The sequence below is a fragment of the Cucurbita pepo genome, chromosome 14 (assembly GCF_057944985.1).
Source record: "Cucurbita pepo subsp. pepo isolate OVF chromosome 14, ASM5794498v1, whole genome shotgun sequence".
NCBI lineage: Eukaryota > Viridiplantae > Streptophyta > Magnoliopsida > Cucurbitales > Cucurbitaceae > Cucurbita > Cucurbita pepo.
This window is the reverse complement of record NC_141811.1, coordinates 4,203,885-4,228,953: the sequence shown is the minus strand read 5'-3', so window position 1 is coordinate 4,228,953 and position 25,069 is coordinate 4,203,885. Positions and strand designations below refer to the sequence as shown.

Sequence of the window (25,069 nt, the reverse complement as noted above, 5' to 3'; positions counted from 1 at the left end):
AGTCGAACTTTGCGGACAACCTTGACGTATAATCGAGTCTTGGATCACCTTTGAAAGAAATGTTTTAGAAAACATGATCGAATAAATGCGTTCGAAAACAATTTGAAATAATAGACATTTTCAATATTTTTTACGTGGAATTTAATTTGATGAGTAGTCATACAACCCCATGCAACGTAGGTCGAGTATCTAATTGATACCAAATTTGGTGAGCTTTCATATTTTATATAGATGAACTTAACTCCAAAGTCCAGGTCAAAACTCATATGAAAACCCCGACTTTTGTAAAAAATGTTCGAAATAGTCATTTAAAATATTCTTAACTATTTAGAAAAACACTTATTTAAAAAAAAGTAAATATAGAATATTACTTCACACGTTTGCAGGCGTCACTGCAAACGACGCCTGCAAACGTGTGGGGGAGAGAGTCGGTTATGAGTGAAATCCCACTAATAAATTTAAACTATAATCAATTAAAATAATAATTTTTATTTTTAAATTTGTGGTATTAATTAGAGGTGTACATGGTCTGGATTGGTTTGGGTTGGAAGATTTTTTTTTACTCAACCCAAAGCTTCGGGTTGGTTGGATTGGTGAGAATCCAACCCAAAAATTTTCACAACCCAACCCAACCCTCTGTTTTTGGGTTGGGTTCTCCGTAAACCCGAATTGCCACTCTGACAGACCTTTACACACGATATCTCAATGTTATTTGTAAGTTTTATTCGATTTCAAGTCAACCCCGAGTTTTTTATCCTATAAACCAAAGACCGAACCGAGTCACTTCAGATTCAGAGAAAACAACCCAACCCAACCCAATCCAAAAGACTAATCCAACCCAACCCAACCCCTATAATTCAGGGTGGGATAGTCTGAGTTGTTGGGTTATATGTACACCCCTAATATCAATTTTTAACCCAAACTTTTAATTTCATCACATTTTACCCTAAACTTAACTAAACATTATAATTTAATTTTATCATGTTACACCATCAACTGTAATTTTATTTTTACGCTTTATTTCATAATTAGTGATTTTTAATAAAATTTTTAAAATCTTATCAATTTTATAAAATGTTTAAAAATAATAATATTTAAACAAAAATTAACCAAATATAACTCAAATTCAATTAGAAATCAATCCTTGGAGTGTGAAATGAATTAGGTTGGACAAACTTGTTGTTCAAGCAGCCAATTTTTGTTGACAAATTTCACGGTTGAAAAAGGAGTATTTGGCCCAATTTCTGCGTCCAAATCTGCTATAAAAAGGGTTAACAACCATTTTAGGCGCTGAATCTCGTCGCGTCGCCGCCGCTTCCACAACTTATCTCTCAATCGCTGCTTTGGTGGTACGAACACTACTTTTTCTTCTTTATTTCGGTCGTAATTTTGATGCTTGCTGGTTGCTGAACCCGAAAACTAGCTGTTGTTAGTGCTAATGTTGCATTCGGGAAATCGTAGATTAGTTTTTATCTGAAACAGAGGAAAGTTCATGAGGTGTGTTGAGCCATAAAGCGTTCATTTGATTAGGAGCATTTCAGGGTAATGTCTACTTAAGATTGGGAGATGATTGTATTGTTGGTTTAGGGCTATTTGAATCCATTTAGCGTCAATAATGATCTATAATTAGTTTCAACAACTTTAGATGGTTGCTTCTGTGTTATAAAATTAAGAACGAGGAGAAGATGATGATTGAAGCAGGTACTTATGATAATCGGGCATATCCTACTGTTCTCCTGGTGCGGCTAAGTGTAGTTGTGCCGAGTTTCAAGGATATGTCTGTATGATTTACAACACTGCTGTCTGATTTATTCTCTGTTCATTATTTCTTATGTTTAGTGGCCAAAAAAACTGGCCTGACCTTTTCTGTACAAGTCCTATTGGTTATAACTTCAATTGTTGAAGGTTTAGTGATTTTGAGTTACATCTGGATTTAAATCTCCTAAGCTGAATTTTCATCTATTGTCTATGTAATGAGGTTATACTGGGTGCAGCATTTTGATGTTCATGGAAAGGGAAATAGGATAGGTTTTGAGAATTGGGTGAGGGATGTTCGTGAGATGTGAGATCCCACCTCAGTTAGAGAGGGGAACAAAACATTCCGTAAGGGTGTAGAAATCTCTCCCTAGTAGACGCTTTCATCTATTGTCTAAGTAATGAGGTTATACTGGGTGCAGCATTTTGATGTTCATGGAAAGGGAAATAGGATAGGTTTTGAGAACTGGGTGAGGGATGTTCATGAGATGTGAGATCCCACCTCAGTTAGAGAGGGGAACAAAACATTCCGTAAGGGTGTGGAAATCTCTCCCTCGTAGATGTTTTTTAAAACCGTGAGGCTGACGGCGATATGTAACGGGCCAAAGCGAACAATATTTGCTAGTGGTGGGCTTGAACTGTTACAAATAGTATTAGAGCCAGACACCAAGCGATGTGCCACGAGGACGCTAGACCCCCAAGGGGGTGGGGATTGCGGTGGGCTTGGGCTATTACAAATGGTATCAGATCTAGGCACCGAGTGATGTGCCGAGGACCCTAGGCTCCCAAGGGGGTGGGGATTGTGAGATCCTATATTGGTTGGAGAGAGGAACGAAGTCTCCCTTATAAGGGTGTGGAAACCTCTCCCTAGTAGACAGCATTTTGAAACTGTGAGGTTAACGGCGATAGGGTGATACGTAACGAGGCAAAGCGGATAATAATTGCTAGCGGTGGGCTTGGGCTTGGACTGTTACACGAGATTTGGGAGCAATTTCAATTAGCCATCTAGTTTTGGACATTATCCAGTTAACTTTTACGTGACGTTATATTTTTGTACAACTATGCAGGTTTCAGTTTGAGCACGCTTGCAATGGGGAGAAGACCGGCTAGGTGTTACCGACAGATTAAAAACAAACCATACCCCAAGTCACGATTTTGTCGTGGTGTCCCCGATCCCAAGATTAGGATCTATGATGTTGGCATGAAAAGGAAAGGAGTTGATGAATTTCCATTCTGTGTCCACCTTGTGAGTTGGGAGAAAGAAAATGTGTCAAGTGAGGCTTTGGAAGCAGCTAGGATTGCCTGCAATAAGTATATGACCAAGTTTGCTGGGAAGGATGCGTTCCATTTGAGGGTTCGGGTTCACCCGTTCCATGTTCTACGTATTAACAAGATGCTTTCGTGTGCTGGGGCTGATAGGCTCCAAACTGGTATGAGAGGTGCATTTGGCAAACCACTAGGAACTTGTGCGAGGGTGGACATCGGTCAGGTTCTCCTTTCGGTTCGCTGCAAGGACAACAACGGACAGAATGCGCAGGAGGCTCTCCGCCGAGCTAAGTTCAAGTTTCCTGGTCGTCAGAAGATCATTGTAAGCAGGAAGTGGGGGTTCACTAAATTCAGCCGAGCTGAGTATCTGAAGTACAAGGCAGAGAACAAGATTCTTCCTGATGGCGTTAACGCAAAGCTTCTTGGTTGCCATGGGCCTCTTGCTAACCGTCAGCCTGGAAGAGCTTTTCTATCTCAAACTGCATAGACTGGTCATTTGTTTTCTTGTTTAAATTATTTGGAATCGAACTGAGCTTCCTTTTTATGTTGTTTTATCTTCTATCCTACTAGATTTGAGTCTTCTGAAGCTTCTCCAATGATTATAAACTCGTTTGGTTCATAATTCGATTCAACTTAACCAATTGGTTGCTATTGTAGTGTCTATCGTGATGTTACGAATGGGTTGGGGTTTAACCATATTTTTTCTGATAAGAGCTTATTGTAATGTTTCAAAAGATTGTTGAGATCTGTTTGTCTGGTAGACTGTACCCTAACTTGTTGATGTAGTTGACCGTGCGATCCCTAACAAAATCTCGGGAGTAGAGAGCTTAGAGGATGATTGATTAGATAGACCTGTTAGACAACGGTGTCGACTGTGTGATACGTAACGAAATCTTGAGACAGTGGAAAAAGATTGATTGCTGCCCTAAAAGTATGGGGCACTCAAGGCAAGAAGCTTGCGCGTTTGAGTTTGATGTTCTCTAGCTGACTCACTTGAGCTCACCATGCTTGGTAGCTCTCTGTTCACGTGATTGTTTTGTGTTAAACCATATGAATCACTTTTAAAAAATTCGTATGTTTCGTTTCAATTTGGTTTTTACGGTTTCAAGTTCTTTCCATATTAGTTCGTATGATTTTAATATTTTCAATTTAGTCTCCATATCCTAACTCAAATTTCAACAATGGGTCCGTGAACCATTTTCGACTCAAAGGTTCTCTTCTATTTTTTACTATTAATCCGAGCGTAATTTAATTACCGTGTCTAAAACATCAAAAGTTGTTCTAATATATTGTCGAACTAAAATAAAAAGCTAAAATTAAAATTTTAAAGTATAAAGATAAAATCGAACCTAGGGACTAAATTGAAATTTTTTAAAATAATAGGGATGAAATTGAAATTGGCTACGTAAGAACCCAAAATTGTAATTTCACAATTTTTTCTTTTTGAAAACTGTCTCTCTCCTTTCTCCCTCCTCCTACTCTTCTCTTTCCTTCCCGCCGCGCCGTCCCCTCTCCACTCTCTCCGGCGGTCTGGTTCGTTCCGAACACCAAAATTAGCTTTCATAAGCTTCATCTCACCTCTCAAGGCAATATTCTGCACCTGATAGCCCCATCGGTCCCTATCCATTTCCAAGCTAGACCTCTTAAGGTATAACTCGCATTTGAGTTCTGAACTTCTTCGTTATCATTTTCAGTGAGTATTACCGTGGAGATTTTGGTGGTGGATGTAGATGGTGCAGCTGGATTAGAAATGCTTTGAATTGTCTCAAGAGATTCGCATCAACGAGGCAGAGAGAACCGGAGAATTTTGCTCTAAAATGGTTGGGATTTTCAAATCGCTAGGGGGATTCGCGGTTACGCCGCACAAAGTTTCTGTCTGCATACTGCTACAAATATTTGCTCCGCAGGCTAAAACCTCAGTACCTTTTTCTTTTTCATCAGTAGCTCAGCATAATCGTCTTGGTCTGTTCTTGTTGGCTCTCACTAAGGTACTTTACTAGTGTCAACATTAAACTCTGCAATTCTTAGTCCTTACCTTCATAATCATGCTCATGTTTCCAGTGAATGCCTGTTGGTGGTAGTATATATGCTTGTTTAGATGTTATGTAGTGGCATGTTTTGTTTTCCAGTCTTGCGATGATATTTTGGAACCAAAACTTGAAGAGCTCATAAATCAATTAAGGGAAGTTGGTGGCTTGCTGGATCATTGGTTGATTGATCATTTAACAAGTAGGCTGTCATCTCTAGCCTCCCCTGATGATTTGTTTAACTTCTTTAATGAGATGCGAGGTTAGTTCTGCAAACCCCTCATTCATTTCTCACCCAAACTTATTTTTTGTCTTCTTTAAGTTCTAATGTATGGCCAATATTACTCTCTTTCATTGTATGATTTAGTTTCTTGTTTTCTCAATTCACCAACCTTGCATCTCACTAAAGAAGTTAAAATCTCGATTTATTCAGGAATCCTTGGAGGTTCGGATTCGGGTGTCATGGAAGATGACCAGATCGTTTTGGACCCCAACAGCAACTTAGGAATGTTCCTTCGTCGCTGTGTTCTTGCCTTCAATGTATTATCATTTGAGGTACTCTAGTTTACTTACTGTCTTCATAGTTAGTACCCCCTTCACTTGTTAATGTTTCGGAAACCGGTTTACTGCAACGGTTGGTGTTTCCAGTGAGAAATAGGAGCCATGGAGTAAATGACGATAAGAACATTTCCCTCTTTGAGTTTTGTTTTGTTTTGTTTTTGTTTTTTACCTTTTCGTTACGCAATATCTCCTGCATCGTTTGCTTTTAATAGCAATTTCTTTGAATATAAAAATATTTTGAACTTGGGTTTTAGTGTTGCTTTACAAGTTGGATGGTCATTTCTGAAAATTCAATGCAGGGTGTTTGCCATCTTCTGACAAATATAGGAATGTATAGCAAAGAAACTCTTTCAAGTTGTTCCTATGGAGCATCTGAAGTAGATGATACTAGGAATGATTTGGAGACATTGCCGGAATATGAAAATATGGACCTGGAGAATCTTGTTTTTGAAAAGGTTAATGAAGAAATTGAAGCAAAAAAAAGGAGCACTCAGGGCATTTCTTTTCATTTCCATATGTCCGAAGCACTTTCTGGATTGGTTGAAGGTACAGGCACATGTTGTTTACTCATTGGTTCTTTATATGAAAAGACAACTTGGAAAATTAAATAAACCATGTGTATAAATGATCGCAAATATTTCTATGTCATTCGAATAATTTTCTCGAGAGTTTAAACTCTATTTATCATTTTTTTTGTTTCCATTTATTGATTCCTTCGTCTTCACTCATTCATATCTTTCCCACGTGTTATAGTGGGGAATGATGTACATTACTGCTATAGCAAAATTGGTTTTGGAGGAACTAGTTAACTTTTAGATGAAAAAAGGGAAACAAATTTCATCGGGAACCAACTTTGGGTTGCTTTAAAATTTTAGGTTCTTTGCTCTCTTAAATTCTTTTGTGTATTATAGCATTGTTGCTCTATGCTTTTGTTTGGACGGCTTTTTGTAAGCTCCATCAAAAGGCCTTCTGCTTCAAAATTTTGGTTTCCTGTACAAGCAGTCTATTTTGTCGTGTAAGAAAAAATATACAGGTAAGAGGAGGAAAACCTCAACTTGAGCTCAATGCCTTGACCAGATTAAAGTTAGTGAACGGTTGGATTAGGATAAATGTAATCCTTTAGTCTAATTTAGAACCCTTTGTCTTGAGAATCAATATGTGAAATAACAAAACGCACATAGGAAGAAATGCCGCAAGGATTTGAACTTAGTATTGCATGTTTGACTAACATATTAAACACCCCAAAACCTAATCCTAAGTTGTCAGCTTATGAGAAATTTAATTCTTTTGATATGTTCTCAACATTTGCCCTCAAAGAAGAGGGAGGTCAACTCTTGCCAATTCGGTTCTCTCAAAGAAGAACGATATTTTGGTCCTTACTATACTTTGTAAGTAAGGATATTTGATATGTTCTCATCATTTTGGTCCTTACTATATTTTGTTTCCTTCAAAGAAGAACGATACTAATGCCTTCTTTTAGGTTCCAGCTTACTGCAGGTGGTCCCTTCAAAGATAAAACTGGTATCTTATGGTCTAATGCTGTGAATTCTATTCTTTAGAGGCTTTGATTTGAAGGGAATAGTAGAATCTTCAATGGAGAAGAGACAAGCTGGATTTTTTTTTTGGGATCATCTCAATTTTTTTTGTTTCCTTTCTACATCTTCTTGCCAAGTCCATATGTAATTATGACTTGGCTCAAATTTACACCAATTTAGTACTGAATTAAGCTATAAGGAAGAAAATGGTTATAAAATTCTCATACATTTGAGAGGGCTGAGTTTCGGTGCTTATATCATCAACTACTTAGGGTCTGCAGACCCATTAGCTTCCCCGCATACATAAACTTAATCTGAGATGCCCCAACTCTCTCACAATCTTATGGAAGTGGCTACTAATTTTTGCAACTCCTCAAATTTCCCATAGAATTAAATAATTTAAGCTTCTTATCATAGGTATTAATCTGTATTTCTCAAAATTACAGATGTTGATGTTCCTTCTTTCCCGAAGTGCAAAACTAGCAATAAAGCTAAAGAAGCTTTTTCCTACTCTCACAATCTTTGCAATACCTCGAGAGATATGGATCCCAGTGGTGGTGCATTCCTGAGGACAAATTGGCAGATGCAAGGCTACTTAGATGCACAAGCTGAAACAATTGAAAAGTAAGAGTAAATATGCTTAATCAACCCAGAAAATGTTGTTCCTTGCTATAACACTAATCGAATTTTAAAAATTGGTGCAGGCTTGGAAGCTTATTTTCTCTGAATGCTTTTGAAATGGTTCTTAAACAGCTCCAAAAAATGGCACCTGAACTCCATCGAGTAATTGAATCTTTTTCCAATATTTTCATGATTATTTACTATATTAGATTTCTTTTAACATGTGAACTGCCCTATTTATCTCGGTTGAAATCGGATGCAGGTTCACTTTCTGCGTTATTTGAACACCCTTTCTCATGATGATTATTTTTCTGCTTTGGAAAATGTCCACCGCTATTTCGACTACAGGTAAGCAACTAACAATGCCTTTTCCTTTCATAGGTTAGTTGATGATTTCCCTAGCCAATATGATCACTCTTTCCTTTGAGTGAAGAGATATAATGCATTGTTTAATATGGAGAACTATTATCAATAAAATGAACATTTTCTTTCACATTGCTCTTCTGTTATCTTTTCTCACCTTCTAGCCTTTGGACATACTGTCGTCTGTCAGAATGAAGGCTAGGGGATGGGGGAGAAGTATATAAATGACGGGGAGTTTCAATTATTAAAAAGGATGCAATGAAACATTTTTTTTTTTTTGGGGGGGGGGGGGGGGGGGGGTGGAGTATGTATCAAACAGCATTTGATTACTATGTCCGAACTTTTTTCTTATTTCTTTCCCTTGACTTTTGCCACAAAAGTGCAGGGACTGAAGGATTTGATTTTGTCCCTCCTGGATCTGGCTGCAACAGCTTTGGTAGATATGAAATTGCTTTATTATGTTTAGGGATGATGCATGTTCACTTCGGGCATCCAAAGCAAGCTTTAGAGGTCAGTTTCTCTTTTCCACCAATTACCAATATTCAAGTATCTTCTCTAATCACGAGGCTAGAATTTTAGCAAATGAATATTTTATGTTGCTCTAGTTAACTAATAGTTATTCGTTTTGTTTTTTTGGATAATCGTCAGGTTTTGACTGAAGCAGTCCATGTATCGCAACAGGTAAATTTCATTTGCATTTATGATTCTCTAAGTATTGATATGGAGGAAATAGTCTTGGAGCTCTAAAGAACAAACTAATGAATTCACTTAGATAATTTCGGAGTGAATCTTTGACTTCTCTATATGAGATAGATATTTAAAGGCATGATCATATCTAAACTTCGAATATTCTTTGCAGCAAAGCAACGATACATGCCTCACATATACCTTAGCAGCTATAGGAAATTTGTTATCTGAAAGTGGTTTCTCACGCACTAGTGGAATACTCGGGTCATCCTATTCACCTTTAATGAGCATGGGAATTTCACTATCTGTCCAACAACAATTGTTTGTGCTTTTGACGGAGTCTCTAAGAAGAGCTGAAAGTTTGAAGTTGAAACGATTAGTAGCCTCCAACCATCTTGCTATGGCTAAATTTCATTTGATGGTAACAACTTTGCATTTTATAGATTCTTTCTGTTAATTTATGTTTATTTTGTACACATGGTTTGCGTATTGGTATTACCAGTTCACCTCATGCTTCTGCCTTTATGACTTTCAAAAACCAAAACAACCTCCAAAAAAATCCAGTTAAACCAACTGAAACCAACTATAAATCACTTTAACCGACTAAGCCAACCAAAACTAACACCGACCGAATAACTAAATTTTTTGTTCTTTTAAAAATTAACATAAAACTGAATTGACTGACCCTACTTGGCCAAACTGACTAAATTGTATTATTTTCTTTGGGTTGCAACCACACTGGAGGAATTCTGAAAGATAAGGAAAATAAAGCAGACTTGAGAGATATTTCTTAAAAGTTATTTTTCTACGAGTACATTCCCAACATTTCCGGGATAGGAAAAAAAAAAAAAAAACAGGACACCCTATTTATTCGGTTGTTGGCTACTGTTAAGTCCAAATACTAGTTTTATTGATTGCTAGTGGGGATTGTTTTTTCTGATTCACTGAAACAGTGTGGATTCCTTATACCTGTCTGCTGTGTGCTATGACTGAAAAAAATCAGTGCTTACTTATTCATGTTGAACGTACTGAGAGAGTAGGGAAATCTCCTTATTCATTAACTATTGGCGGGTTGTAAATTATTTGCAGCATGTGCAAAGACCTCTTCTGTCATTTGGTCCAAGAGCTTCTTCAAAGCTTAGAACTTCTCCAATAAGTGTCTGTAAGGTAACGTTTAACACAATGATTATCTTTCATTGTTTCCATTACTAGATACTTTGTTTAAATTATTATTTTCATTATTTATTTATTTATTTAAATGGAAAAAAGGATTATCTTCATGTAGATTTATGTGTGTGTCTATATCTATTGAGGAGGATATTATTTTCTATTTTATTCTGATACTTGCATTTAATTCTGACAGGAGCTAAGGTTGAGTAATCATTTAATTTGTCAATATGGCACTGAAAGTTCTACAAAGACAACAGATGGATCCTTTAGCACTACATGGCTTAAGAATTTACAAAAGCCTGCGGGTTCACATGTATTGTCTAGAGACCCTGAATCGGGGAATAACTCGAGTGAATTACCATTTTTTGCACAACCCACCTCAATTCCTGGATCTGTCTTACAGTTATTAGGCTCTTCATACTTGTTACGAGCAAGTGCCGCTGAGCTATATGGCAGGTGATCTTAACAAGGGCCTCTCTCTCTTATAGTACTTTTGTGTGCGTGTGCGTGTTTGTATATTTTGTAGATCAAATTGCAAAACTCAGATTATTATCTCTGCTCCCGTACTTTAATTTTAACTACTGGTTGTAATTGAATTTAATTTTAGCAATTCTGTGTTATTTTAATTTTCTCTTCCTGTTTGTTCCCCAATCCCTCGAAATAATTATTCAGTCTGCAATTGTTTTGCTGCCTGACCATTTTTCTGCCCTGGCCATTTCAGTGCTCCTCTTGCACGAATAAACGCCCTTCTTTATGCAACTTGTTTTGCAGACGCATCAAGGTAATTTCTAACTTATAAGGTATTTTTAATATTCTAAATTATTCTTCATTAAAATTGTTAAAGACCTTTCGTTTCTTTTTGGGGTCATATAGTTCATCTGATGCATCATTGGCGTATGTGAAACTCATACAACATTTGGCAATTTTTAAAGGATACAAAGGTCAGGGAAAATGCTTCATTGACACATTTCATTTACTATTTCTCTACCTGTAATAAGGCATCAAGTTACCATTATGTTGGCAAGGTAGCTTAGCCACCCCCTCCTGCTTTGTGATTGCACATGCACGAACAAACTGACACTTGGACATGCTCTCCCGTACCATGAGGTGCATATGGTGCTCATGATTTATAACTCTGTGCTTTTCCTTTAACAGAGGCCTTTAGTGCACTTAAAGTAGCAGAAGAGAAGTTCTTATCGCTCTCAAAGTCACGGATTTTACTATTAAAGTTACAGCTCGTTCACGAGCATGCTCTACACAGGTAATCTCTAGTGATATGATGATTATTTACCGTTTGCCTAGTTATTACCTTTACTAAATTTTTCGTATCCTTCCATTAGAGGTTGTTTGAAGCTTGCCCAGCAGGCTTGTAATGAAATTGGGGTTCTAGCCTCATCTGTTACTGGTGTGGATTTGGATCTGAAGACAGAGGCGAGTTTTCGTCATGCTCGAACATTGCTTGCAGCAAACCAGTTCAGTGAGGTTAGAACTTCTGAAACTAAGCTGATGTTTCCATGTTTGGTTGTGTAGAAATAGTTCTGTTTCAGCAAATTGTAGGAACATATCATATTATTTTGCGAACATCAATTCTATAGTTCTTGTATTGGGGAAGTTATATGGAAAAGATATCCAATTCTTTGGAAAAACAGTAGCACAGCTTATTTTATGACATATCTCTCAATTTCTTGATTTCTTTCTCCCTAAATTGCCTTAGAAGTGACTATTATTGTTATTATTCTTGCAGGCAGCTCGTGTAGCACACTCCCTTTTCTGTTTGTGTTATAAATATAATCTACAGGTCCAGAATGCTTCTGTTCTTCTTTTGCTGGCTGAAATACACAAGGTAAACTTAAAGATCGTGTGTTTTTTAACCACCATTTTGTGATAAGAAAATAAATTGTGTGCGTTCATTTTCTTTTCATAAGCCAGTATAAAGTCCTTATTGACTCCCTTCCCTCCAGAAATCAGGCAATGCTGTTGTAGGTCTTCCTTATGCTTTGGCAAGCCTTTCCTTTTGCCAGTCATTTAACCTTGATCTTCTAAAAGCATCAGCCACTCTGACAATTGCCGAGTTATGGCTCTCACTTGGGCCTAGCCATTCAAAAAGGGCTTTGAATCTTTTACATGGAGCTTTCCCGATGATTCTTGGTCATGGAGGTTTGGAGCTCCGAGCTCGTGCTTTTATAGTCGAAGCGAAATGCTACCTCTGTAGTCCAAGCTTTTCAGGTACTCCTGACATGGTCGTAATCGTTCTTAGAAATTCTTACCTGCAATATTTCATTTTCCCCTTATAGAACCATACTTCAAAAAATGAACTTTGTCTTGGCTGAATTTTCTCATCGAACAGTTTCTAAAGACCCGGAGGTTGTGTTGGATCCTTTGAAGCAAGCGTCCGAAGAGCTTCAGTTGTTGGAGGTATGTTACTAGTTATAAACGAACGCACTTTAAGAGTTTCAATTAGGAAGGAAGAACGATTTAACCTTTCGCAAATTTCTCGATTGAATTTTCCGTCTCTTGTTACCCCTCCCGAATGTGCAAAAAATACATGTTCTTGTCATGCCATATTTGAAAATCTTGTATTTAGAGATCATTGCACTGAGAAATTTCAAAGAGATCAATAAACTTAACAGAAGATTTTGCGTTTGATTGTAGCAACTTTATTAGCATCAATGCTTCTGCTTTGCATTCCTTTTGTTTATCTGTTATTGATCAGTAGACTCTTTCTCTGTTGTTCTCTCCAAGTATCATGAAATGGCAGCCGAAGCTTTCTATTTAATGGCAATGGTATTTGACAAATTGGGGCGGCTTGATGAAAGGGAAGAAGCGGCAGATTCTTTCAAGAAACATATTATGGCTCTCGAGAATCCTGAGGAAACAGACAGTTCTCTGCTCAATGTATCATGACAACAAGTACCATGCTTGATGCTGTAATGTATTCATTTATGTTTATTTCTTACAGAAATTCCACAACCTCTTGTTGAAGCTTGACAATTACCCGAGTTATTGACAAAATGTGATTCCCAAAATGCCAAAAAAGAAGTAATCTTATCTAGATCTTTCTCGATGCGAAGTTGTGTTGGAAAAAGTTCATTAGGCGTCGGGAGAAGCTGGAGCACACATTTTACATGTTCCGCTTCTCTCGACGCAAATTAGTGTTGTGTTGTCTTTTCCTTTCTCACCACATAATTGTTGAGAGGGAGTCGCACATTGGCTAATTAAGGGAGGGAGTGATCATGAGTTCATAAATAAGGAATACATCTCTATTGCTATTAGACAATTTGGGGAAGCCAAAACAAAGCCATGAGAGCTATTGCTCAAAGTAGACAATATCATACTATTGTGGAGAGCCGGGTTCCTTACATAGCATCAGAGTCATGCCCTTGACTTAGCATTGTCAATAGAATCCTCAAATGTCGAACAAAGAAATTGGGATCCCTCAAAAGTATAGTTAAAAGTGACTCAAGTGTCAAACAAAGGATGTACATTGTTCGAGGGCTCCAGAGTCGAACCTCAATTAAGGGGAGGTTGTTCGAGGGCTCCATAGACCTCAGAGGAGGCTCTATGGTGTACTTTATTCGAGTTGAGGGGAGTCGCACGTTGGTTAATTAAGGGAATGATCATGAGTTTATAAATAAGGAATACATCTACATTAGTACGAGGCCTTTTGGGAAGCCTAAAGCAAAGCCACGAGTGTTTATATTCAAAGTAGACAATATCATACCATTACAATATCATATCATTGTAGAGAGTCTGGTTCCTAACAATAACCTACTAATGTAGATATTTCAGGGTTATGTGCAGATATTTGAATTGTAACCTCCCGGTCAGCTTTTTGCCTCACACGGCACACCGTGATCGCCTCCTTATATCCACATAAAAGAGAAACACCATATTCATTCTTGGGAAGAAATGAAGTTTCAAGGTGGTTTCCTTGTACACCAAAAGTCAAATGAGAGAAGAAAAACTTGCATTTCTTTTCACTCATGAAGTTGACCATTGGTATAAAGCAAATCAGAGAAAATTGAGATCCAAAACGTTAAAAATGGAAGTTTATGGTATAGTTCTTTTGAGCTGCAGTCCTATAATATCCAGTTTGTTCATTCTTTGCTGTCTTCATGCACTTGAGACCCGTGCAAAGAAGAAGGAAGCTGCAAGACGACCCTCCACATGCCCTGATGTTGAGCTCGGACACGCCACTCATCCAACCAAACAAGCTGCAGCCGCTCACGGCAGCGATGGTGGAGACAGTGCCGGCTGCGGCGCTGACTGTGGCGGAGGCTGTGGTTGTGACGATTGATCATGACATACCATGTAACACTGTTTTGAATTCCCCTTCTTCTGCTTACATTTGTTCTTCCCTCTCTAATGTGAAAATATAATTACATTTGTGTCGGGTCCGTTTCTGGTTTCGTGTTCTTGTTTTATCTATGCTTAAAACGGTAATTTGTTGTAAGAGTTCGAAACTCGACTTTGTTTTATTGTTTAGATTCTTGAAGACGTTTTGTTCGTACTTGTGAAAGACGTCATTGAAGATGAGATGTGTTGTTTTTCTAAGCTAGCTCCGAGAATATTTTTAATTTTATAGCGTCAAATAATGATTACTTTGATCGGGTCTTTTTTTCTAATAAATTATTAGATAATTACTTAATTTACAATCAATTAAATAAAATTAAATATTCAATGAGCATGCTTTCTAATACCAACACGGGTCCTTGTATGTTTTGTTCTCTTACATGCACCATAAGAAAATTTTAAGAAGGTCATCTAATATAGAATTATTCTAAGTAAAATACGCTTAACTATGAATTTCGTATGCTGGAGCCACCGAGAAAGAAAGTACACCTTATTTTTTCTAAGATGCATGCGGGTGAAGACAAACTATGTCGGAAGAACTCGTGTTGGTCTGTGAGAATAATCTTCATTCTTAGAACCGAAGAGTATATATATATATATATATATATATATATATATATATATATATATTATTCATCCACGGGGATAAATCCTCTATTCTAACAATGGGATATATCTATTTGTTGTTGTATAGAATAATTAGTTTGACATCGTCTTTTTTTAAATAAATTATTAAGCAATTATTTACATTATAATAACTTCGAAATTTAAAAAGTAGAGGTGCATTTTACGCATTATTTGAAGTCTATCTCGAATAATTTATCTTATAATAAAATATACGAAACAATAAAAGTAACATTTTAATTCTACGGGAAGCTTTTTAGTATATTACGTCTTAAGACCTGATTTTACTAAATTCGTTTATATTCTCGATTTTATCAAATACAAAAAGTGATTAATTAATTTGGTCGGTAATTACTTTTAATGATCTTAAAATCGATCCCGAGCGGAGAAAAATTTGTTTAATTTTGTGTGGTTGAGGTTTGCATGTGGACTTAGGTCATTATTTACCTTAGAATATATTTAATATGCAAATTTCTTAGTTTCTTATATAAAGACTTGTCATTACATGACATGGCCATAGACTTTGACAAAAACGTTAGACTAAATAAATAATTATTATTATATATATATATATTCAAAATTATTAGAAACTTTGGGAGAAAATCCTTAAAAATATTTTTTAATTTTTATATTTATCATCACATTAATTTTAAATTCCATTCAAATTTAGAATCGTGCACCCAAAAGACCCTATGAAACTTCACTGTCCACTGAGATCGACTTTGGGCCTTTCCTGCTTAGATTAGTTGGAAGGCGAAGAAGACCCCTTTCCAAAAGGGCCCGAGCCATCAGTGAGATGCTAGAATTCTAACCTTGTGTCATGACCTATAGACCAAGGGACAGTCTCAAGTAGACGGTTTCTATGGGGTGTAGTCTCTCATAAGGTAATGGAGGCGTGCAAGATTTTCTCGTGCCAGACGGAGATTGACACTTGAGTGTAAAGGCGGAAGGAAGCTTGACTACAAGACCCATCAGTGAGCCGGGATGAATATCAAACCATTAACTTTTAGATGATAACTAGTGTCTTATCCCCTAAACTATATTTGTCTTAACGAAGAACGATATAATAATTATTTGGTTGATTCCGAGAAACAAAAATGAAACTCGAAGATAGTTTCATTAAAATACCAAAAGTCAACTAAATGGTTCAAAAAAATCTTCCCTCTCATAACTTCTTCATCACTCAATCATTGTCATTGACTTGTTCTTGGGGATTTGGTGGCTTAAGCATTAGATTGGCCACTTCATATAAAACCACATAAACTTGAACACATTTTTGGGGAATCTGATTGGTTAAGTCCCAAAAGTAGAGATGAGAACTTACGCCATTGTTCTTATAACATGCGGGTGTGTGATAGCGAGTGCAGTGATTTTATGGTGTGTTTGTAGCTATGGAGGCCGTAAGAAGAAGAAAGCAGCGCCACCCACGTACACATCTAGTGCTCTTAGGCCAACGCCAAGGCCAAGCCGTGACCTTGAACTTGGGGAAGCTAAGAATGGTGGGATGACTATTCTTGCTGGGGCTGCTGCTGGCTTAGCTACTGCAGCTGTGGTTACCAGTTTAAGCAATGATGGTGGTGGAGGAGGAGGAGGAGAGGAAGGGGGAGGTGATGGTGGCGGTGGTGATGGCGGTGGTGGTTGTGGAGGTGGATGTGGTGGGGGCTGTGGCGGTGGTTGTGGTGGTGGCTGTGGTGGTTGATATAAAAGTGTTTGATGTAAAAGTGTTTTGGTTTCCTTTGTGGGTTTGTTTCAATTTCTGTTTTTTGCATCTTTTCTTTCCTAATAAGAAACATTGTGTGTATAATCTTTAGCAATTTCATTTATTTGTCTTTTTTGAGTTTTTTCTTTCGGACTTTCTCTCAAGGTTTTTAAAACGTGTGTTAGAGAGAGATTTTCATACTCTTATAAAAAAATGTTTTGTTCTTCTCCCCAATTGATGTGAGATCTCACACGGGCACTAAGGTTCTAGTACTATTTAGGTACGAAGAACTCCTAGAACGACTGCAATGAGTATAAATCTTACTAACCGACCTAAACGACGAACATATAAGATTTTATTTACGTCGTAGTTGGGAACTAATGATTGATTCTATCTATTAAAAAAGTTAAATTATATGTTTTATGAACTTTAAAAATAAAAAAATTCTTATCCTCATAAAACGAAAAGTTATTTATTTTAGTTCAACAGGTAAGTCGAAAAGATTCTTCAAACCCATAACTCATGAATTAAAGAAATAATTAGTTAAATTCTTCTCAAGTTGACAAAGATGTTAAATATACAAAAGTATACTACGTAACTTATATAATACGTCTCAATCATTCAATCATTCAATATTACGATCATAGACTTCTTAGTACATATTCTTTTAATCCATAAAACTATCACAAATGAATGAATGAAAATTCCAATTTAATTTGAAAACAAACCTTTTAAGTCTTTTAATTTCTTCAACATATTAGATTGATGAACGGATGAGATTTGTTTTTTTTTTTTTTTTTTTTGTTTTTTTTAACCATTTTTTGTTTTGGGCCATCTGATTGGTGCTGGCTTTAATGTTCAAATCGGGGCTCTAAAAGGAAACAACAAGACCTGCAAGGACAACTAATGCTTCAAGCTCGCCCCCGACGTGCGGTGATGCTCATTTTGGGTGTAGCAGCTGCTGCTATAGCTACTACACCTCGATCCCCTTCTCTGGAGGCACTTCGAACCACTTCAAACGGTCTTGTCTTTGTTGCACACTCCGATCCCCATCTCTTGAGGCACTTCGAACCACTTCAAACGGTTTTGTCTTTGTTCCACACCCGATCCCCATCCCCTAAGGCACTTCGAACCACTTCAAACGGTCTTGTCTTTGGTTCACACCCCGATCCCCATCCCCTGAGGCACTTCGACCACTTCAAACGGTCTTGTCTTTGGTTCACACCCCGATCCCCATCCCCTGAGGCACTTCGAACCACTTCAAACGGTTTTGTCTTTGTTCCACACCCGATCCCCATCCCCTGAGGCACTTTGAACCACTTCAAACGATCTTGTCTTTGTTTCACACCCCTATCCCCATCCCCTGAGGCTCTTCGAGCCACTTCAAACGGTCTTGTCTTAGTTCAACACCCCAATCCCCATCTCCTGAGGCACTTTGAACCACTTCAAACAGTCTTGTCTTTGTTCTACACACCGATCCCCATCTCCTGAGGCACTTCGAACCACTTCAAACATGTCTTTGTTCTACACACCGATGCCACTTCAAACAGTCTTGTCTTTGTTCCACACACCGATCCCCATCTCTTGAGGCACTTCGAACCACTTCAAACGGTCTTGTCTTCGTTTGGCTGCCGATAGGAACATTCAGGAGGTGGAAATATTGAACTATTAGAGTTGCAAATTTTCTATATTGCAGCTTTAGCTCGTAACAATGGCTTTGGTTTTTCTCCTAAACCTCGTAAACAAGGAAGGACTCAAGATTAATTCGACTTACCTAAACTCTGTCTTCGTCTTCTTCCTTTTCCTCTCCCTTCAAACGTTGGACTTCACGGTCTCTTTTCTTTTCTTTCTCTTTTGCTCTCATTCTCTTCTCCTTTTTCGTCAGTTCCAGGAGCTGTCCAACCCCTATCAAAACCCCAATCAACAACCGAGAAAATCTCAAGTCGTCTCTCTAAGCCGGATTGAATCTCCTATTTCTGCTGCCAGTGCGTGTATAATTTCCGTCATCTCTTCGATGTCTTTGTGGGATCGATCTCCTGCATAGAACAGATGGATTTTATCCTTAACTATTATCCAACTACAACCTGGACTCTTCTTTATCCCTTTCGATATCTTCATCGACCTTATAACCTCATCTTTCCGCTTATCACCTGAAACAGAGTGTAAATTAGATAAAATCACGTAAGGTGTTGCACTATTAGGTTCCAGTTCAAAGAGATTATGAGCTGCAAGCTCTGCAACATCAAGACGCAGATGGGTCCAGCTTGCTCCAAGCATTGCTCCCCAAACACCCTCGTGAGGATCAAATGGCATAGAAGAAATCAAATCAACTGCTTCATTGAACCTCCCAGCTCGGCAAAGAAGATCAACCATGCACGCATAGTGATCTACATGAGGTTGAATATTATACAATGAACTCATTAGGTTAAAGAATCTCCATCCCTCTTCCACAAATCCCACATGAACGCATGCCGAAAGAACGCCTAGAAACGTGATCTGATTAGGTTCCAGGTATTCGTCCTGCATTTTCGTGAATAACTTCAGTGATTCTTTCCCAAGTCCATTCTGAGCTAGCCCAGTGATAATGGAATTGTAAGTAACAACATTAGGAGCCTCAATATAATAGAACATCCTCAATGCATCACCCACATTTCCACACTTTGAATACATAGAAACTAGAGAGTTTTGGATTGATAAATCATATTCCATACTCATCTTTGTCACAAGAGCATGGAACTGCAACCCTTGGCTTAATATTGCTACACCTGCGGCAGCACTAAGCACACAGCTCAAAGTGAGTGGATTTGGCTTGATTGCTTTCTGAAGCATCTCAATAAACCAATGGAAAGCTGTCTCGTATTCCTCATTGCTCACGAGCCCTGAAATTACAGCAGTCCAAGCAATATCATCCTTCTCAGGCATCATTTGAAACAAACCAATGGATTTATCAATCATCCCCTTGCTGGCAAATCCAGAAATCAAAGTTGTCCAGGAAACGACGTCCTTTTGTGGCATATTCTCGAATAGAAAGAAAGCTTTTTCGATGTCCCCGGATTGAACATAACCTGCAATCAAAGAATTCCATGTAACTATATCTTTCTGAACCATTAAATCAAATATTGTAGCAGCTGCATTAATAGAATGACATCTAGAATACATCGCGATCATAGAATTGGCTAGATAAGCATCGAAGTCGAGCCCCAAGGACAGAACCAATCCATGGATCTGAATTCCTTCTCTATATTGATCCAAACAACCACAGGCTTCAAACAAAACAGTCAAGGTAGTTGCATTAACCTCCACCCTTTCCCTTCTCATATTTAGAAACAATGTGAAACCATCTTTAAAATTTCCCATCTTCATATACCCATTAATCATTGTTGTCCAAGTAACCACATTTCTTTCAGGCATTTTGTCAAACAGCTTTCTAGCATCAACAATCTTCCCAACTTTGCAGAGCCCATCAATCATGGAGCTCCAAGAAACCACACCTTTTTCTTCCATGCCATCAAAGATCCGAACCGCATCTTCTATTCTCCCCGCCTTCAAATACCCATTGATTAACACATTAGACGACACCATACCCGGATTTTCCCAATGCAACTTTTCGGCCATCTCAAACATTCCAACACGCACAAACCCAGTGATCATGGTAGCATAGGAAACAGAATTACACTGAGGCATGCTAGAAAACAACTCAAAAGCCTCATTTACCATGTTCCTCCGATGATAAGCCGTAATCATCGCATTATAGGATGCAATACTTCGGTCCGGCATTTTGTCGAACACTTCCTGGGCTTTATTTATTTCGCCGTTTTCAGCGTATGCAGTGAGCATAGCAGTCCAGGAGACGGTGCTCTTATGAGGCATACGATTGAAAACGGCCTCTGCTTCCTTAATACACCCATTCCTTCCAAGTTTTGTGATCTGAGAGTTGCAGTAGACAAGAAACTTACCGCTTTTCTGGGTTCTAGCAGAGTCAAAACTTTCCCGATTTTGAAGATTTTGGGTCGAAAAATTGAAGGGATGAAGCTTGAAATTGTAAGGGGGAAATTGTTTGAAGGCAAGGGTGACGGTTGATTTTGCCGCCATGCTCCGGAAAGCTTCATGCTTGACGAAGGAGAACATAAGCTCTGCAACCCAACGCTCGAACAAAGTCTATGGAGGCGCTTTCTATTTTACCCGGAAAAAAAAAAAAAAAAAAAAAAAAAAAAAAAAAAAACTAAATATTTGTTCAATAATATTCTGTTTTTTTTTAATTAAAAAATTAAATTTATTTACCACCGTTTCCTTTCCTTTTAATTTCTAATATACTTTCAAATTTTTTTTTTTTTAAATCATAGCTAAAATTGTGAAATTATGCGCAAATATTCATTAATATCTCTATTTTAAATAAAAAAAATATTTATAATAATATGAAGTATACTTTAACATTTAAGTTTAATTAATTAAATTTTGTTTCTAATAAAAAAAATTATCTCGATTAAAAATGGAGATATCCACCTATACCAAAAACCGACACAGTCAGGTTGATCCATATTAATACCCTATTCGATAACTATTTAATTTATATTTTTACTTTTCACGACTTAAAACATCTATTTCTATAGAAAATAGATAACAAAAAAAAATCTTTAAAATAATTAAGTAATATAAATTAAATTACATCGATGAACTTTTAAGTTTTTTTTTTTTTTTTTTTTTTTTTTTTTTTTTGGCTTGGCTTGGCTTCTATCAATAACATTCCTTGAACACTAATGGAACATGCAATTCTTAATATGATGTAAAAAAGACATTCAAATAGACTCATTAGAAAGCCGATATCGGACATTTAACAACACATTCCCACAGCAAAGACTAAAAAAAATTGGTTGAGATAAGATTTACAACGTTCAAATAAGCTTGATTCCTTAGTCTAAGCATAACTCAATGAATAGAAGCATCGTTTACCATCTCAAAGGAGATTCAATTCCCGCCCTACAAGGCTTGAACTAAAACAACTAAAATTAAATAAGCTTATTTCGATTTATGGCTGTGAAAATGAAACATAAACTCTACACCTGTATGGATTGAAAATGCAAAATCTGGAAATCTATATCCTTTTAGATCAATCTGAACCTAGTAACAAAGAAGTAACAGCTATTGAAGTAAGGATCAATGGCAAAGATGTAATATTGGACTAGGCCCAGGTCTCAGCAATAGCTCATTTAAAATGGCCACAAAATGAAGTCCTGAAAATTAAAAAAGCACAGAGAAAAATGTCAATGCCAAAATGGATCACCTGCCAAAGAAGTGAAGCATAGATCCCCCCATTGTCAGCGATGCATTTGAAAGAGATGCTTCCTGTCATAATTTCATGTGGAGTACAAAAAATACTACTCTCATTACACTAACCTAATGTTAGCCTAACCCAATTTGAGGCTAAATCAGGACATACTATGGGCTATAAATCTATTTTATTAGTACAACTCAAACGGCAATCAAATAGAAAACACTCCAGAAACGTTCTGAAATTTAACTAAACCGAAACAAACAATAAACTCAATTGTTCTTTTATCTTCACGGATCCAGGTTATATAGAAGATCTCCACATTGGTTGGAGAGAGGTACGAATCCTTCCTTACAAGGATGTGGAAACCTCTGCCTAATAGATGCGATTTAAAACCGTGACGCATTTATATAACAGCCCAAGCCCACTACTAATAGATATTATCCGCTTTGGCCCGTGACGCATCATCGTCAATCTCACGATTTTAAAATGTGTCTACTAGGAAGAGGTTTCTTATACCCTTATAAAATACTCTTTGCAATATATAACAAGTCAAAACAAACAATATCTGCTAGTGGTGGACTTGGACGGTTACATTATACTTGCTACCTACATCAAAATTTGTAACTATATGTTATATGGTCAAAATGATGATTCTTTTGGGAATATCAAAATATATTCTAGTTCAAGATTTCCAACTCTCATGTGGAGTTATTTAGACTTTACTTCTAGCTCTCAAGATCCCTTCTAGCTCTCAAGATCTCTCACAACATATTTCTTCAACATGGGTTTGCCTATGAAAAGAAAGAGAGATACACCTTTACCTCCTCTGCCTTCCTCTAAGATCCCTTCTGTGAAAAACCATCACTGCTACACAATTCCATTGTCATTTGAACTTTTTGTTCATCATAAACAGACTACAAAACCTTCTTCTAGATTGAAGACCATCTTGTATAGCTCAATACTTGCACGAGCCAAGCATTATCCGTCTTTTGCAAGAACCACCCAAGAACCTTATAAGTTCCCAAAACACAAGCCACTAGCCCATTCAAGAATTTATACAAGAAGCCTCCCCAATTTGAAAAAGTAACCCAAAAGGAGTAGATTTTAAACATCTTATCTATGAAAGCCCAACGAGAACTATTATATTTTGCAAGATCAAACACCTCCCTCCACACCTTATAAATACCTCTAAAAATTATATACGTCCTATCTGACCATAGATTCAATCAAATCGCCATTACAACATCATCTCATATCTCGGTACCTTTTCCTTTGAAGAAAGAACTAATCAAAAGCTGTATAATTTTCTTTTCGTTTTTTTATCAATCGTGAACTTCAGTAGGCCAGTCCAAGAATCTGATGTGAAGTGAAGAGACTACGATATCTATTAGAATTAGTGGTCAAAACAGAAATGTGTACACTAAATTCCATCCCACAAACAATTATATTAGATTTAACTCTTTTAGACGTAAAGGAATGGTAAATAAATAAACCTAATCCTATAAACAGATAGCCAAAAGGACAAAAGTTACAATGAGAAAGGAAAAAACTAAGCTTAAAGTAATACCAGCAGTTTATCTTTTAAATTAGGCCAATCTGAGTTCAGTGTTCCAATGGTCCAAAGCAATCTGGTGGCCAGACCTAACAACAGAAGAACAAAGAAATATTCAAGAAAGATAAAGAAATGAGGGAGAAATGTATACGAGTCTAGAAAAAAGCTACCATGCAAAGTTCCAATGTACAGAAGAACGATATTATCCCCATGTAATTAGAAAGAACTTTCATAATCCTGCTGACTTCTTAAATAGCTAGAACAAGATCCAAATTATAAACCATGAGTGAATAGAAACACCACGAGAGATTAGAAATTTCTCAAGATCCAAAATTTTCAAACTCAAGTACCCAAAAACCAGCTGCATGAATAGCGATGCATATAGCAAGTAAACAATTACACAATCAAGTGGTTGCATTAAGACCCCCACAAGGTCGTCAGTTTGAATCTCTTCCAACAGATTTGTAATGTAACATTAAAATAAATGATTGCATAGAAAAAGGCAAACAAACCTGTTATACTAAAAGCCCATCCAACCAACATTTGGAAACTCAAGGATAACAACCATTGAAGGAAGAAACATAAGTAAACAATGATCAAAACAATTCATTTTCTCAAGTACAACATAAAAGAAGGGAAAACTAATACATAAGTAAACAATGATCAAAACAATTCATTTCCCCAAGAACAACATAAAAGAAGGGAAAACTAATAAAAGCAGAAGTAATGATGAAGATGATTGATAAATCTTACTCTGAAAAACACTTTCCCGTCAATCAGACCATAAGGTACAGGTCCGAAATGCCGCGAATCACTAGAAGCATACACATTATCTCCTTGAATCCACACATGACCTTTCGGAACCTAAGCATCCACCCCAAAAAAGAAAGAGAAAAACTAAACAAAGAAACAAATCAAACAACACCAAGAAACCAAAAATCAAAACCAAAACGAATTTTCAAATTTCAAATCAAGATAACTAAATTCAGGTCTGTCAATCCATACCACAGCCGTCAGACACCTATTGGAATTGGCAGGGTCCGGAAAGAAATTGACCTTATCCCCCTCAACACCCACAATGCGCTTCGTCAAGGTCTTCCTCGGATTCAGAGGAGATCGAACCAGCACGACGTCGCCGGGGCCAACCCTGCCCACTCGGTGCGACACACGTTCAGCCAAAAGAACATCGCCGGTCAGATTCAAGGTCGGAAGCATGCTAGGGCCGTACACCTAAAAACCACCAGAAATTAAAGTTTTCCATATGAATCAAAGGAAGAAATAGGAGACAAATTGTGGCAGAGGAAGAGGAAGGAGTAAGAGAGAAGTACAAACCAGAGTAGGAGAACAAAGATAGTTGTTGGTAACGTGAAGCAAGCAGAGGAACTTGGCTATAATGGCTGAGCGATCGATTGCCTCCTTTACTATGCTCCTCCACTGTCCCATGGAAGCTCTCTTTCACTCTTGAACTTTCTCTGTTCTTCGCTTGGAGAAAGCGTCGTCGACCTTTGGTGAAGACGAAGTTGAAGAGATGGGCCGGAATCATTGGGCCGGCCCATAACATCTAATACAATACATGGCCCATAG

General features: G+C 37.4%; 4 protein-coding genes across 5 annotated transcripts; 2 read left to right on the top strand and 2 right to left on the bottom strand.

Annotated features, from left to right (window-relative positions):
• The first annotated feature begins 1,191 nt into the window (after window positions 1–1,191).
• On the top strand, window positions 1,192–3,662 carry LOC111810926 (large ribosomal subunit protein uL16). Its single transcript, XM_023697775.2, has 2 exons — window positions 1,192–1,349; window positions 2,823–3,662. Exon 2 carries the CDS (start codon window positions 2,846–2,848, stop codon window positions 3,506–3,508), a length of 663 nt encoding a protein of 220 aa, XP_023553543.1. The 5' UTR covers window positions 1,192–1,349; window positions 2,823–2,845; the 3' UTR covers window positions 3,509–3,662.
• An 803-nt stretch (window positions 3,663–4,465) lies between these two features.
• LOC111810661 (anaphase-promoting complex subunit) lies at window positions 4,466–13,049 on the top strand. The gene is made up of 21 exons (XM_023697404.2): window positions 4,466–4,669; window positions 4,752–5,009; window positions 5,151–5,310; window positions 5,482–5,603; window positions 5,909–6,155; window positions 7,591–7,768; window positions 7,849–7,927; window positions 8,028–8,113; window positions 8,509–8,638; window positions 8,777–8,809; window positions 8,988–9,236; window positions 9,905–9,982; window positions 10,179–10,441; window positions 10,707–10,766; window positions 10,859–10,926; window positions 11,141–11,246; window positions 11,326–11,467; window positions 11,730–11,828; window positions 11,947–12,211; window positions 12,333–12,400; window positions 12,728–13,049. The coding sequence occupies exons 2-21, from the start codon at window positions 4,839–4,841 to the stop codon at window positions 12,887–12,889; spliced, it is 2,766 nt and encodes a 921-aa protein (XP_023553172.1). The 5' UTR covers window positions 4,466–4,669; window positions 4,752–4,838; the 3' UTR covers window positions 12,890–13,049.
• Window positions 13,050–17,323: 4,274 nt separating this feature from the next.
• Window positions 17,324–20,855, bottom strand: LOC111810190 (Tetratricopeptide repeat (TPR)-like superfamily protein). The gene is made up of 2 exons (XM_023696800.2): window positions 18,436–20,855; window positions 17,324–18,289 (listed from the first exon to the last, which is right to left on the bottom strand). Exon 1 carries the CDS (start codon window positions 20,787–20,789, stop codon window positions 18,600–18,602), a length of 2,190 nt encoding a protein of 729 aa, XP_023552568.2. The 5' UTR covers window positions 20,790–20,855; the 3' UTR covers window positions 17,324–18,289; window positions 18,436–18,599.
• Window positions 20,856–21,519: 664 nt separating this feature from the next.
• On the bottom strand, window positions 21,520–24,979 carry LOC111810189 (Peptidase S24/S26A/S26B/S26C family protein). Of its 2 annotated transcripts, none has more exons than XM_023696799.2 (5): window positions 24,818–24,979; window positions 24,491–24,715; window positions 24,239–24,349; window positions 23,501–23,574; window positions 21,520–21,892 (listed from the first exon to the last, which is right to left on the bottom strand). In XM_023696799.2, the coding sequence occupies exons 1-4, from the start codon at window positions 24,926–24,928 to the stop codon at window positions 23,536–23,538; spliced, it is 486 nt and encodes a 161-aa protein (XP_023552567.2). In that variant the 5' UTR covers window positions 24,929–24,979; the 3' UTR covers window positions 21,520–21,892; window positions 23,501–23,535. The 2 variants fall into 2 exon arrangements, with proteins under 2 accessions (XP_023552567.2, XP_086973594.1); XM_087117468.1 differs by having other exon boundaries at window positions 21,520–22,004; window positions 24,818–24,948.
• Window positions 24,980–25,069: the final 90 nt, after the last annotated feature.